This window comes from Lates calcarifer, linkage group LG3, assembly GCF_001640805.2.
Source record: "Lates calcarifer isolate ASB-BC8 linkage group LG3, TLL_Latcal_v3, whole genome shotgun sequence".
Taxonomy (NCBI): Eukaryota; Metazoa; Chordata; class Actinopteri; family Centropomidae; genus Lates; species Lates calcarifer.
In genome coordinates, this window is record NC_066835.1 from 1,600,398 (window position 1) to 1,614,804 (window position 14,407).

The following is a 14,407-nucleotide window of genomic DNA, read 5'->3' on the forward strand; positions in this document are numbered from 1 at the left end:
ACAATGCAGCATATTTTATAAAGTGACAGTATGTTTTATATATACAACCTGAAGCTGAAACATATAACTAATAGCTATAGCCGCCAGATAAAGGGAGTGGAGAAAAAGCACATTATTTTAGTCTGAAATTCAGTATAGTGGAGCAGAGGTGTATAGAAACATAAAATCGAAATTTCACAAGTAGAGAACAAGTACCCTGAATGTTTATTTAAGTTCAGTACTTGAGTAAATGTACTTTACATGACTCATACACATCCACATAACCTTCCCTGGAAGCAGACTTATGATGTGTTACACAATTCAAGATTTCCAGCATTTTATTGTGATGTGGGTGTGGTATACACTTATCGGAAGTTAAATTACAAAAGGTGTGGCTGTAGAACTGTCAATAGTTATGCACTGGTTGTTAATTTACCTGTCACTGATATACGTGTCAGTGGTGGAGGAGGAGGGCTAACTGGAGCCTGTGTGCTCTTTGCCTCATGCAGCCAGTCAGTTGGAGCCTGAAAACCTACTACGGATGTCACCCCAGGGACCTGCTTCCCTCTGCCACCAGGAGAGCCAAAAGTGATGTCTTGAAGTCTGTTCAAGGGCTCCACCCACAGTTTAGTGTTCACCAGATTCTCATTAGTCCACTCTGACTCAGGGGACTGTAGAGTTGGGGCTGTCACTATCTCCACTGTGAGTTCATGCTGGGAAGTAGAGAAGTAGTATTCTTTTTTCTTATCATGCATCCTTTTCAGTTGAGTACTTTCATTACTTTTCAATAGAGAGAGACTTTCTTGAGAAACATAACCATGTGAGCTTCATGTCAGCTTTTTGCAGCAGTCCAGATTGACACAATTACCATGACGTGTTAATATTCATGGTGCCCAGAGGATGATTTGGTGACCCATAACTACCTCAAAAGCTAATGGATAGATTTGAAGAAAACTGGTCCAGATAGGACGAATCCTGAGGTTTTATAGTGACCTGTCCTGTAGCACCATCATCAAGTGACATTTTCCCATTATACAGATAGAATGTAAACTGGGCATATTAAATCAACTCTTCAAACTCTACAGTGCTGGATAGGCTCTCATTGTTATGTTACAAAACAAAAGTCAGTAGGCTTAGAGATTTATCTGTTTGGACAAAAGTAGCAGACTGACTAAAAAACTAACCAAGTGACATTGCCATCCCAACAGCCATGTCACCAAGAGGGCCAAAAACACAATTAACACCACTCGCAATAAGTAGAAACCAAATGTCACATTTTAAATATTCTTATTGAAAACATCCATTGATGATATATAAGGTAACACTGTGAAAAAATCACACAGAGCTGTTAGCCTCTAAGCTGAGACCAGCTGTGGGAAAGAATAGCTGCCTAGTGTTAGCGGTAGCTCCACCACCTTCATCAGTCATGTAATCCTGGTCTTACATGTCATTGTAGCTCCTAAAAGCCTGCCACCAAATATTAAGTTTCTGAATATTTTAAAGGTGCGTTCAAATGTTTTCCTAAAACTAAGGTTAATATTCACCACCTGAAGACTGAGGTTTATCATATCTTCCAGAGTTAAATCTATCTTCCATATGAGATAAAAAAGCACCTTTACCTGTGTGTTCTCTTCCTCTGAGAACTCTTTGGAACGGCCTCCTTCTGGAAGGTCTGGGTGGATTTCCACAGATGGAAAGTTTGGTAGAAAGGCCATTGTGTCATCCTGCTCACAAATATGACTCAGTATTTGGCTTTCCAGAGCTATACCAAAATAAACAAAGATGTAACAACATTATAGAAGTTATTGTTAGAGGTTGTACTCATGACATAAGATGATAGAAACAAGAATTATACTAGGAATGGTAGGTAGGATGAATAATAAACCAAATAAATATTTTTTTACAATAATGTTGCACTTGTCTTGAAACACTGCCAGTGACACTTATGTGCGTTGTTGGCACGCTGTGACATTCTCTGTTTATGTCACCTTTCATAACACATTTATGACTGGGGGCTGTGTTTGACAGCCCATTATAAACACCCTTTCCCAAGGCATTCAGCAAAAGACTGAGCAGAGTACTCATGCCTTCAGTACACCACCATGATTAAAATGAAGCCATTGCATTAGTGTAGCAGTGCTGACTGCCTGAACTAGCTTGCAGACTTTACTTCATTAATGTCAAAAAATCACACGCTATTGATAAATATGTCAACTTGCCAGTATTGCCAGTAGTTCACAGTGTGGTTGTGTATTATTGGAGACATGAGATGATGTGTGTTTGCTTACAAGGAAGTGTCCTGAAGTCGTCTATAAGGTAGACATGCTCTTCATCAGGATCAGAGGCAATAACATTCATCTCAGCCTGAAACTCTTCATACAGAGGGTCAGTCTTGTTCACAACTCCTATAACAAACATCTCGATTCCCTCTGCATGGGCCTCAGTGGCTGTTTCTTCAAACTGCATGACGTCACGGGGGTCGGCCTGTCCATCTGTTAAAACCACAGCCACTTTCCTCACACCAGGCCGTGAGGCCTGGAACAGCTGGTTGGCTCGATGGATGGCACTACCAGTAAAGGTGCCTTCACCCAGGTAGGGCATCTTCCTGACAGCAGCCTTGACATCATCCTGGCTGGACTGCTGCTGCAGACTAACCACCACCATGTCCACGTGGCTGTAGAGCACCACACCAATGTGGCTGGCTTCTTGGCTCACCGACACCCGGTCGATAATGGCGTTCACAAAGTCCTTCACCAACTCAAAGTTTTCAGGCCCTACGCTCTCAGAGCTGTCTATCACAAACACCAGCTCCAGTGGGCTCTCTCTGCACTTCAGACCACAGCCTAGGCAACAAATGTATGAGATACATAACAACTGCAACGAAGTGCAGTAATGGATACAAATACATAACAAACAAAGCAAAGTGTTACTGTGTCTCTATGCACCTTTCTCCAGTTAATTTACATTTATAAGAACCATTAGCCCCAGCTAAGCAACACAAACAGATTACCAATGATTGAGGAGTAAACTACTGTAAAACTGACAAAACGTGTTGTTTACCACAGATTTCCTTTATTATTCTCATGACCTCTTCTCTCTGTGCACAGAAAAAAAGAACATTAAATATAGGTCTTAAATTTTAACATTATAACACACAGTTTTGTATCATTTGTGCCCGTCACATTACTTACAGTCAGTCCTGGTTCACCCTTCTCTCCAGGTCTCCCCTGTGATTAAGAGGTAGAATGATGATTTCCATGGGACAAGTACAAGTATATCGTGACCTCAAACAACTACATTTTAGCCAGCTGGTTTCTATTCAGTACTGGGGGCTGTGTTAGCATTTTATGACCTAGCAGAGGAAGTAGAGACTTTCAACGCTCTATCAGAGTATGAGAGAGAGAGCTACATAAAGTTGAACGCAACTATTTACCTAACTTCTATGTAAAGATTCAGATTGTCTCACCTATTGCCTGGTGCATTGCTTGCACTCCATATGGGTGTATATCGATCAATTCTCACCACAATCTTAGTTGATGATATCAATAGTCATGTTGTAAACATGTGGGTACCCTTTCAGCCAATCAGAATATCTAATTCAGAGGCTTGGTTTTATATACAGGCTATGGTTGTGAGCCTCATTCAAATAATCCCATTCTGAAGCCAGGCGTGTCAGGTGTCCCTGTGACTCTGGACAGGAATTAACATGATGCATATTGTATTTAGGGATATACATAGATATATATATAGACAGGAAGAAATGAAAATTCCTGGCAGAAAAGAAAAACATCCATGACCACTGCCCAGAGGAATGGGTATAACTCAAACCACTTCCACCACAGTAAAGAAGGAAAGAAGTGTGTGCAACTTTCTTTTTTGTGTCATGGGCTGATATCCTCTATAATAATGCATAGGAGTCTTTATTGACTGACATATATGATTAGCTGAGGTTGTGCTGATTCTGGGATGTGTAAAACTTGATGATACTGTTAAAAATGACAGCTTCATGAGGCAAAACACAAAGGTAACTGAAACAGAAATGTCTCTATATGGGTCTCACAGAGTTAAGTATTTAGAAGATGGGGCATGCTTTGTTACCATTGGGCCAGTAGATCCAGGTTCTCCATAGTCCCCCTTGTCTCCTTTCTTTCCCCGGTCTCCAGGAATGCCTCTATCACCCTATGTGTGTGTGTGAAAGAGAGAAAGCACTTTATTGTAGCAAATGTTGAACACTGCTAATCTAAGGCAATATGTGACAGGTCATGCTACTACTGGCACATGCTCGGCTGTGTTGTCTGTACCTTCTCTCCTGGAAGGCCGTCCCCTGGTGCCCCCCGAGGGCCCACTGGCCCCTGAAACCCAGGCTCTCCCTAAGAGTAAAGATTGATTAATAGGTAAGAGTAACAAGGGGTATCATCAGCATATAGAAGTACCATAAAGTCCTGTCCATTGAGTCAACACACCACCGATTGATTAATTGATGGATTGAATTATTGATTGATTGATTGATTGGACACTCATGCAAGACAAGATAATGTATCAACACAGTCAGCTCCCCAATAGCTAGGTGCCAAATCATCAAAAACAAGTACTTTGCCCATCCTTGGTGAACAACATATTTTTAGCTGAAATAAATTTGTTTTATACTAGCACTTTCAAGTGTTTTCTCTTGCCTTTACCTTAGGTCCCTGGATGCCCTCTCCTGGAGGCCCTGAGAGGCCTGGTGGACCAGGCTGCCCTGTAGAGCCCTGGGAATACAATACATTATGGCAGTTGTCAAGGTGTAATATCATTATGATATGCAGAGGAAATGGTTTACAAAGACAATGGAAACTGTTCATCTCCCTCATATTGTATGTACACTCACTGACCTTCGGTCCATAAAGTCCAATTCCAGGAGGACCTGATGGGCCTGGGACCCCTGGTAAACCTCTGTCACCCTGATACACAAAATAAACAAAACAAGCTCTGACTAAAATTTCTCCATCTTATGCAGCCCAACCATTTTTGTAGTTCCATTTCTTTTTGTCAAGTCAACAGTCCAGTCCATCAGTTGACATGGCCTACCATAAATTTCATACATATCCACATTTGTGAGGAGGTCATATGATTTTTGCTTTGTTGGAAACTGATGGCAGCAGTTCAAACTTATTCTGTAAATCAGCTTTAGGGTTAGGATATGCTATGGTCATTGCATACAGATACTTCTAAATTGTTCAATGCTGAATGGTGGTACAGTTCCCATGAGCCTCAGCAAATGTCACTCTGAGGCCATGAGGCCAAATTTTACACCTCTACTTCAGATTCACCTTAGGTCCAGGTAGTCCTTTCCCTTCAGCTCCTGTCTCTCCTTGCATTCCTGGTAAGCCAGGCAGTCCCTAATGATTGAGGAAAAGATGCTCATTCATAATCCTTTCTTTCTTATTGATTTGACACAAGAGTAATTCAATTGCACCCTTAATTTTTGATGACTGTTATCTTTTACCTGTGGTCCCGGTAAGCCATCTCCTTTCATCCCTGGTGGCCCAACAGGCCCAGGATTTCCTTTATTACCCTGAAAGGTAACATGAGGATAGTCAAAATACTGTTGGGGACACAGTAAGAAAGGAAACATATTGACTTGCAGGTGGGTATATTGCAAATTTAACGTAAGGCAACTCTGTTCTGATGATTATATTCTGTTCATGTTACCTTTGGCCCAATGATTCCTATTCCAGGTTCTCCAACAGGTCCAGCTGGTCCCACAGGCCCAGGGTCTCCCTGTTATTTGACAAGTGAACAACACCTCCACTCAAAATTATTCATACTAAAGGATACTGACCAGAAAAAGCTCATAATATAAGTAGTACAGTATTTATTTATACACCACATCCAAAAAAGTATTCTGTGCTATATAAACAGTGGCAAACAAATCAGGCCTCAGCCTATATTAACCTGAAAGCAATAAGAACAACAATGGTAATGCTTTACTGTTACATGTGAATGCTTAAAGTGACTCAGTTTCATTAAATGGTTACAATAACTGACTCTTAAACCAAAGATTAACCAAGCAAGACCAATGGAAAATGTTTCCAGTTGTCAGTTTTGCTTTTAAGTGATGATCACTGATGAGAACTTTAGTGCTCTTTATAGAAAAATAATGGATTTAGAAACTGAATGCTAAGGGTTGATGCCTCCATCTTGCCCATTGCTCCATTATATTTGGATTGTCATGCTGACATTGCATTGATTATATACATCAGTGAGAAGCAGTTAGAAAATACAGCTTTTTATTCAACAACATCATTTAAGTACAATTTTGACATAAAAGAAGTCCAACTGCCTTCAACTCTAGACCAATCCAATCTATCCAACAACATATAAAGTAAATAAAATTAGCTTGATCTAAGCCAGCTACCAAATTAAAATACTGATGCATACCCTTAACGTTTTACTACAATCTCAAATATTATCATAAAATATTTGGGGAAAAATCTTTTTTGTGTTTCAAAAGGTGTGGCTGCATTAGACAGACACAAACAAATACAAATGATTTTTTTGTTTATTGTTTACAAGAAAACTAACAAAACTAAATTCTTGACAGTTTCAATATGTCACTTCTCAACATTGTTGGTGTCAAAGTCATCAAATAACAGAGAATGTGTTCAAAGCTGAACAAAAAATAAATAAACTATGACATTAATATTTAGTAGTCCTGCCATTAGCACACAGTAGAGCTCTAATCCTGGCTGGCATGTTCCCCACGAGCCTTTCACACTGTTGAGGGGTAATCTTGTCCCATTCTGTCTTGAATTATTGTTTTTAATTCTTCTAAATTCTTTGGTTTACACTTTGAAACAGACCTTTTGATAATCCACCACAGATTTTCAGTGGGGCTTATGTCTGGGGACTGAGCTGGTCACTCTAAGACCTGGATACAGTGCTCCTGCAGCCAAGTTCTCCTGGCCCTGGATGTGTGGTGAGGGGCATTATCTTGTTGAAACATCCAGTTTTGACCTCGATGGAACAGTGCACGTGCAGAAGGGAGCATGTGGGTTTCGAGAATGGCACAATACTTGGCAGAGTTCAATGTTCCATCACAGATAGTGAGATGACCAACACCAGCAGCACTCATGCATCCACAAACCATGATACTGCCTCCACCATGCTTGACAGTAGGTACTGTACATGCTGGCAGATAAAGCTTCGCCTGGCCTTCTGCGTACCCTCACATTATCAGGAGGAGGATGAAGCTGGAAACTGGACTCATCTGACCACAGAATCTTCTTCCAGTTCCTGGCTGTCCAGTTCTTGTGTGCTTGGGCCCAATGACGCCGGGCTAGCCTCTGTCTCTCACTGATCAGGGGCTTCTTGACAGCCTTGTAGAACCTTAAGCCATGATCTAAAAGTCAGCCATGTACAGTGCAGGTGGAACCGTGGACGCCAGTTTGGTTTGACCACTGCTGCTGAAGCTCCTGTGATGTCATTCAGCAGTTTTCCCTGCACATGCAGATCAGGATGTCGGTCATTTCTTGCTGAAGAAACCCTTGGATGCCCAGATCTTGGTTTGTCTTCCATGCTGTTGGTTCGTCTGTATTTCTGCAGAGCGTATCCAACTGCTGAAGGACTGCATCTGCACTTCCTGGCTATCTGGCGGCAGCTGTACCCTCCCTGGCTGAGAATCTGTATCTTCAGGTGTGTTTCCTGCATTAGGTTCCTTGTTTTAGTCATTTTTGTCTCTGAATAGCTTTCAAATGTGCTGGCTTTATATAGACCCGAAGCGCGGCAACAAAAATTGTGCCTTTTAATAAAAAGCACGACCTTCATTAGTGGATCACTGGTAGTAGTGATAATAATTAATAGTAAGCAACTAATATAATATATATGATAGAGGGGTCGCAGCTAGTTCAGACATGTCCAGCAGGATAGAGAGAACTGAACCACTGCACTGAAACAGATATTATGGCTAGACAGCTGAAAAAGTGACTTTAGAAGAGAGCTTTAGTTAGTTTGCCACACTGGGCCTGACTCAAAGTCACAAAAGTTTCTTTGTGCAACAGCAACTACTGTTGCGAATGACAATTTGTCTTAGAAACTAGCTATACACATGTAAACAACAAAGGATTTAAAAATGACTTTGAGGAAAGAAATGTATTCAACACTTTTGTTAGATGACAAAGACACACTGATCAGTGATGGTGAATGTAAAAATAATTTGTTTGTTTACAAGAAAACGCCACAAGGCCACTTTAAATTGGTCACACACACAAATGAATGGCACTGATGACATAATCCTGCTCCTTGCAGTGGAATAGGTAAATATGAACTGAGGTGAGATTAAGCCAGGAAAAAAGCTTTAGAAACATTTGCTGCAACAGCTTTGCAGAGATGACCCAGACGATCTTGCCCCAGACATCTGTTTATTGTTAAAGCTACATATATAGTCAACTATATAAATGTAAATGATTGTGCAGGCGCACCATACATGTTTAATTGTGTACATGCAAACCACGTCAGTTTTATTCTTCATAGATAGTAGTCATGGCCATCACTCCTATCAGATAAGACTACCTTAACTGACAAGAATGATGGGGCAGCTGTAGCTCAGGAGGTAGAGTGGGTTACCCACCAGTTGCAAAGTCAATGGTTTTGATCCCCACCTCCTCCAGTCCTCCAGTGTGCTGAAATATCCTTAGTCAAGATACTGAACCCCAAAAGTTGTGTGGATGGGTGTGTGTGTATATGTGTAGAACAAGCGTTGTATGAATGTGTGTGTGAACAGGTGAATGTGACCATTAGCGTAATGCATCTTGAGATTAGAAAAGTTAGATTAGATTAGAAATGTAAGTGCAGTTCATTTACCATCTTTTTCTCACTAACTTTATGCTGAACAGAGTCAGGGCAGGAACATGTTCTCGCTTTGCTTACACTGTTACACACCAATGGAAGTTAAAGTGCACACCCAAGGTTGATAACAATCTCTCTGTGTTCACACAATGACAGTGAGTACACAAAATGAAGGTAAAACAGGAGGTGAGTTTTTACAATGGACAGGAGAGACCAACCCACTGCACTCATGTTTAGCTTTTATTAGTGAATGCTAATGAGCAAGGCAAAGCTTGTCACTCAGGGTGTCTGTTTGTGTGTGTGTGTGTGTGTGTGTGTGTGTTACTGATTTACTGGATGTCATCACCTTTGGTCCTGGTAATCCACGGCCACCAGGTCCAGGTAAGCCCACCATTCCTGGGCTGCCAGGCTCTCCCTGAACAAAAGAGTCAGTACAATATCAAACAAAGCTGCCAGCAAATAAGTATCTGTGTAAAGAGCAAGTAAGCAGAGAAAACATTTCTCAAGTCTTCTCTAAAACTGCAGCACAAAAGCTTTTGTCTCAGACCTGTAGTGTCTTTCTTACTGGTAACATCAAACATATTTTCCCAGTTAAAAGTCTAAAATTGTATTTTACATCAGTTTAAAGATACACTCCTTGATTTGTGTCCCACACTCCCATTTGTGGTTGACATAAGCAGTATAAAAACTTTAATTATATTGATATTAAGAGTAAGGAACACACTCGTAGGGCCATCTAACTGGACCCAAGTGATATTTGCAGTTACATTTACAGGCTGTTTAATGTGCTGCAGCTTTAATAACTCTCAACCACAGAGACAAACATTTGGCTCTTTAGCTACTAAATACTCAAGTTTTCAGAGCTTCTTGGGTGAGGTCGTATGAGCAGAGTTTGTAAGTGGTAAAACAAAAACAATATGCTAAAAGGGACTGGAAAGCTCTAAAGAGCAGCTACCTTAATCTGAATAGCTTGAATAATTTGAGTGCTGGATGTCTCAACTACAGCAAGCTGACATATGAACCTGAGTACTTATGAGTAACCAGTATTTCACAGACCTTAGCTCCAGCAGGGCCAACTGGACCTGGAGACCCTGAAAGTCCCCTTGGCCCTCGGTCACCTCTGTCTCCCTGTGGAAGAGCAAATACACATGAGGTCATACATCACTGCATCTCTGCTGCCATAGTAGAATGGTACAGTATGATTCATTCAAAAAGCTCACTGACATCTCTGCTATGAAAGGTAAATCCAACAACTCACTCAATCAACTTTGTCTGTGTAGGTCTAAGTCAGTGAGGCTATCGCTGTTTGCATCTATAATGTGACTCTACTTTTGCATACATGGAATCAGCATATACTCCAGGAGACTGGAACTGTAATACTGTATTTGGGCATCAGCTGCACTGTGAGTGATTACAGATTACCTTTTCTCCAGGGATACCTTTCCCCGGTGCTCCCTCTATGCCTCTCAGACCTGGCAACCCCATCTCTCCCTAGATTAAACAACACATGAAACAGCATCACAGTATTAAACAAAATTACATTTTCAAGTGAATTACAAGCTAGTTAGTGTTTGCTGTGACAGTTCACTTCCAATGATTAGATTTGCAAAAAATATTTAATTCTGACCACAGGCAGAGCAGGATTGAACAGAGAGATCAGGTCAAGCAGGATTTTCAGCCTGGGTGTAGTTACTCTTTAAAAGAACAATGATTTGCTTCTCTAATTTCTTAATGTGATGTACTTCCTGTTGAAACAAAATACTGGCAAAAAGGCATTGCCAGCAACAGTAAACAAATATCAAATGTCACTGTCCTGACAGGTCCACACAGGCCATTATTGAGTTCTCAAATTTGGGAAAACACGTTCACATTCTAGAGGAGGTCATGTGACCTGACACAAGCACAGAAAACTATTATCTTTGGCACTGTTTTGTATCAAATCAGTTTTATCATATAAGATGAAGTGTGAAGGACTGACAGAGCTGGAGGACAATGAGACATGTTCCTCTACAGCAGAAACATTTACACATCAGTGCTGAATAGATCCATGTGTCACAGTCATGTTACAGTCATGATGACTGGTCAGAATGCCCCAGTGCTTTAATAATAATGATATCCATAAATGAGCCAGCCTGTGCCTCTCGCGTACTGTATTAGCATATGTTTGAGTTTGAAAAAGCCAAAAGGTTGGATACAATTATTTATTGTTTTATTGTTTATTTATTTGTATTATTTATTATTTATTTATTTACTGTTCTGGTGTTTCAAGTGTCCTCAAAGACTATTCTAATCATCTGGATGAAAAAGTATTCTGTTTGCTGAATGATAAATAAGATTTTTAACTTGTTACAGAAGTTGCTCTTCTGTTTCCTATCCAGGTGGCCAGCAAATTGTTTTAATTAGCAAACACAGGGGATCTTGGGAAACAAGATAAAAATACTTTATCATTTAGCAGACAGAATATGTTTTCATCCAGATGGTTGCCTCTGTGACCTGAATGTATGTAATACATACAAAGTTGTCTGAGTGGGGCCATTAATACAACATTTCAGTGCACAGTGGATACTTATTTGATTAGTTAAACAGCTAGAGTTTGAATTCATGTTGATGAGTTAGCTTCCAGACAAACAGATCAAAAATCAGTAGGTTTAATGATTGTTTGTGAAAAAAGCAAACAATGTTACTAACTTAATTACCTGCATTCACCTTCATTTGTCTTCTTTTAGGAGTTCCCATTTATAATATAAGAAGCACAACGGTTTAGTAACTGGGGTGTGTTCAGTCTCTGAACTGCAAATTAAACCTTGTAATTTTACAACATGTGACCTCTGACCTCCAGTACTGACTCACCTTAGGCCCAGCGGCTCCATCCTCACCAGGAATACCAGGTATCCCAGCAGTCCCATCTGGTCCTGGCTCCCCCTAGAAAATCACACATGCACAAACCCAAAACATCTACTGTGTTTCATTAGTTCCCACTGTGGACATGCTTTATTCAAGATGAGTTTGGTTGCCTTACCTTTGGGCCTGACTCACCAACACCCCTATCTCCCTGAGGTCCGGGTTCTCCGGGGAAACCCTGGTCACCCTGGGAAACACAAATCACTGACATCAGATGAACAAGAACTGAAAGATGCAAGAGGTAGCTTTTACTGCTCTAGTTAGAGGCAGGTTAATCTGCGATTTTAAATTTTTACAACCTAAAGGGGAAATGATTAGACTGACTGTGAAAGTAAAATGAAAATATACAGTAAAACTATTATCTAAATTATATGTTGAAACAAATCTATCATCATTTGCAGCATCATTTACTTCCTGGTTCAACCTTCTCATCTCAAAATTAAGTGATTCAGATAATGTGACGGTTAATTTTTTTACAACCTGTCTGACCATCTGAAAGCTTGTTTCTTGCCACATTTGACCTATTTCTAGCAAAATCAGTGTTTGGAGACACTTCTTGCTGTTATTGGGATAACCAAGGTCTTACATATAAGGATGCAGACGAAGACATAAACTTAGACAATACTGTCCAACTCAAGTTTCAGTCAAGGATGAGCTAGGTAAAGAAAAGGACAAGATATATGTGACAGTTATTAGGTAAGAACATGTGACAATGGTAAGATTTGAGTAGCCAATAGGATCTTAACACCTGTAGATTTAGGGCATAATTTGGACAGAAGTGTATTGCAACCATGTGGCACCTGGAGTTATATTCATCCTGTTAAATCCAACATCTTCAGAACTTTGGTCTAGCACTACTCAAGTCACTGTCACTGCATTGGTTATCATCGCTGCTAGCATACCACAATACTTCTGCCCCAGACTTCTGTATTCCTGGTGATCATCTTTTCTCCAGCTCATGATAAAGTTGTACATTGTTCCACAGTAGAACCCCAAAGGCCCCCCACACACACACACACACAAAAGGACCTTAACTTGAATAGAGCAGAGTATTTCTTCCACCACTGAAACATGCTACTAAATCAGCAAATTTAGCAGAAAATCAGCAGATTTAGACAGAATGATCTATCTAAAATTAGCTAACTTTAGCGAGCATTAGCCACAACTATGGGTCACACCAGATGAAGTCAGGCTGTAGCAGGAAAAATATACTGAATTAAGGAAGAGTGTCTTCATTGCTTATGAATTCTTATGAATTCCAATTTGTAAGAAGAGTATTGTATTACTTGTTCTTTCAAATATTACACTGTTTTAAAGTTCCATATATATCCATATTTCTGATGAATTTAGTGAATAAGGTTTAGATTACCTGATACCTGATTAACATATCACTCATAACTAGAAACAATATAAAAGCCACACTATCAGTTCTCTGCTGATCCTCATCTACTAACCTTTGGTCCAACTATACCCAGTCCAGGAGGTCCCCTGGGACCAGAAGGCCCAGTGGGCCCTTGATCCCCCTAAAGCCAGGGAGGAAAATCAGAATTTAAGTTTATGTAATTACACAAATAAAGAATAAATAGAGGAAGCAAACTCCAATCATTTTCATTAGCCTTGCCTTTTCTCCTTGGACACCTGCCCCTGGAAACCCCAATAAACCTGGCAGGCCAGGGGCTCCTGTGTTTCCCTGAGGGTTAGACAGGTGAGAGGTCAGACAGGTCATCCTTTATAGCATCACAGGTTTGCAGGTTTGCAATTGTTTACCTTGCTTACCTTATCACCTTTGTACCCTAATCCTGGAGGTCCACGACTGCCCTTAGGACCCTCATACCCCCTTTCACCCTGTAAGAAACACACTGGCAGTGGTAAGTCAAGAGGAAGACTGAGAGGGATGTTTAACCAATACAAATATAATCATACTATCATAATATAAAGTATGAGTCACATGTGACCAGAGCAGTCAGCAGTTACATTATTCAGTTAGTTAGTTACATTAGTGTATTTTCTGTTAAGTAATAAAGTTGGAGTGAACAAGCATGTCCTGGAACTTACCTTGGGCCCTGGGAGACCCTCACCTGGAAACCCTGGAGATCCTTGCATTCCTGGTGGCCCTGCTGGACCCTAAACACATGAACACAGATATAGTGAATGTTAAATATGGAATTCACAGATATTTAATTAGCTATCACTGTACTAAGTGTTTACTAATGCAACCTTGATAAAAATCCAAGGTGAATCGCGAAAATTCATTAGAGTTACTGTGCTGAAATGGACTAATCCATTTCTCTATTCTGCATTTGTAATGGCAGGGATTAAAAGCCATGTCACCCAAATCTATAAAGAGAACATAGTTGAACTCCCTTCCCCATGTGGAGAACAATGGAAGTGGTGCTGAACTGAAAATGATAATTGAAAAAAAAAAAGTTTGTAGATCATGCAGAGTAACCAGGACATTATACTATTAACAGCATTCCTTTTAATTTAGGTGGTCTTAATCAAAGAAAAGCCCTGCTAAGCCTGCCTCTTGTGTAGAAATTATGTTATTATAACACAGGATCTTTGCCTTTGGTAAAGGACTTGCTGCTCAGTTGGGAAGCAGTGACACTTGTGCATGGAGCGTCAAATACATGGCATTCCTGGAATTTAAGCCCATGTTGCTGTTAGAATCTGCTCCACAGTTCCATTCGGCCCCTGTCTC

The 14,407-nt window shown here is 40.4% G+C and overlaps 1 protein-coding gene across 1 annotated transcript in view; it reads right to left on the reverse strand.

Moving 5' to 3' along the window:
- The window catches only part of col28a1a (collagen, type XXVIII, alpha 1a), a 36,272-nt gene that overhangs the window by 4,386 nt on the left and 17,479 nt on the right, over positions 1-14,407 (reverse strand). Inside the window, exons 14-34 of the mRNA XM_051069138.1 lie at positions 13,762-13,830; positions 13,483-13,551; positions 13,328-13,396; positions 13,161-13,229; positions 11,825-11,893; positions 11,656-11,727; positions 10,228-10,296; positions 9,862-9,933; positions 9,152-9,220; positions 5,671-5,739; positions 5,465-5,533; positions 5,289-5,357; positions 4,851-4,919; positions 4,659-4,727; positions 4,281-4,349; positions 4,078-4,158; positions 3,171-3,206; positions 3,040-3,076; positions 2,268-2,822; positions 1,599-1,753; positions 416-692 (exon numbers count right to left, since the gene is read on the reverse strand). Coding sequence (XP_050925095.1) covers positions 416-692; positions 1,599-1,753; positions 2,268-2,822; positions 3,040-3,076; positions 3,171-3,206; positions 4,078-4,158; positions 4,281-4,349; positions 4,659-4,727; positions 4,851-4,919; positions 5,289-5,357; positions 5,465-5,533; positions 5,671-5,739; positions 9,152-9,220; positions 9,862-9,933; positions 10,228-10,296; positions 11,656-11,727; positions 11,825-11,893; positions 13,161-13,229; positions 13,328-13,396; positions 13,483-13,551; positions 13,762-13,830 — 2,182 coding nt within the window. The remainder of the gene's footprint in view (positions 1-415; positions 693-1,598; positions 1,754-2,267; positions 2,823-3,039; positions 3,077-3,170; positions 3,207-4,077; positions 4,159-4,280; positions 4,350-4,658; positions 4,728-4,850; positions 4,920-5,288; positions 5,358-5,464; positions 5,534-5,670; positions 5,740-9,151; positions 9,221-9,861; positions 9,934-10,227; positions 10,297-11,655; positions 11,728-11,824; positions 11,894-13,160; positions 13,230-13,327; positions 13,397-13,482; positions 13,552-13,761; positions 13,831-14,407) is intronic.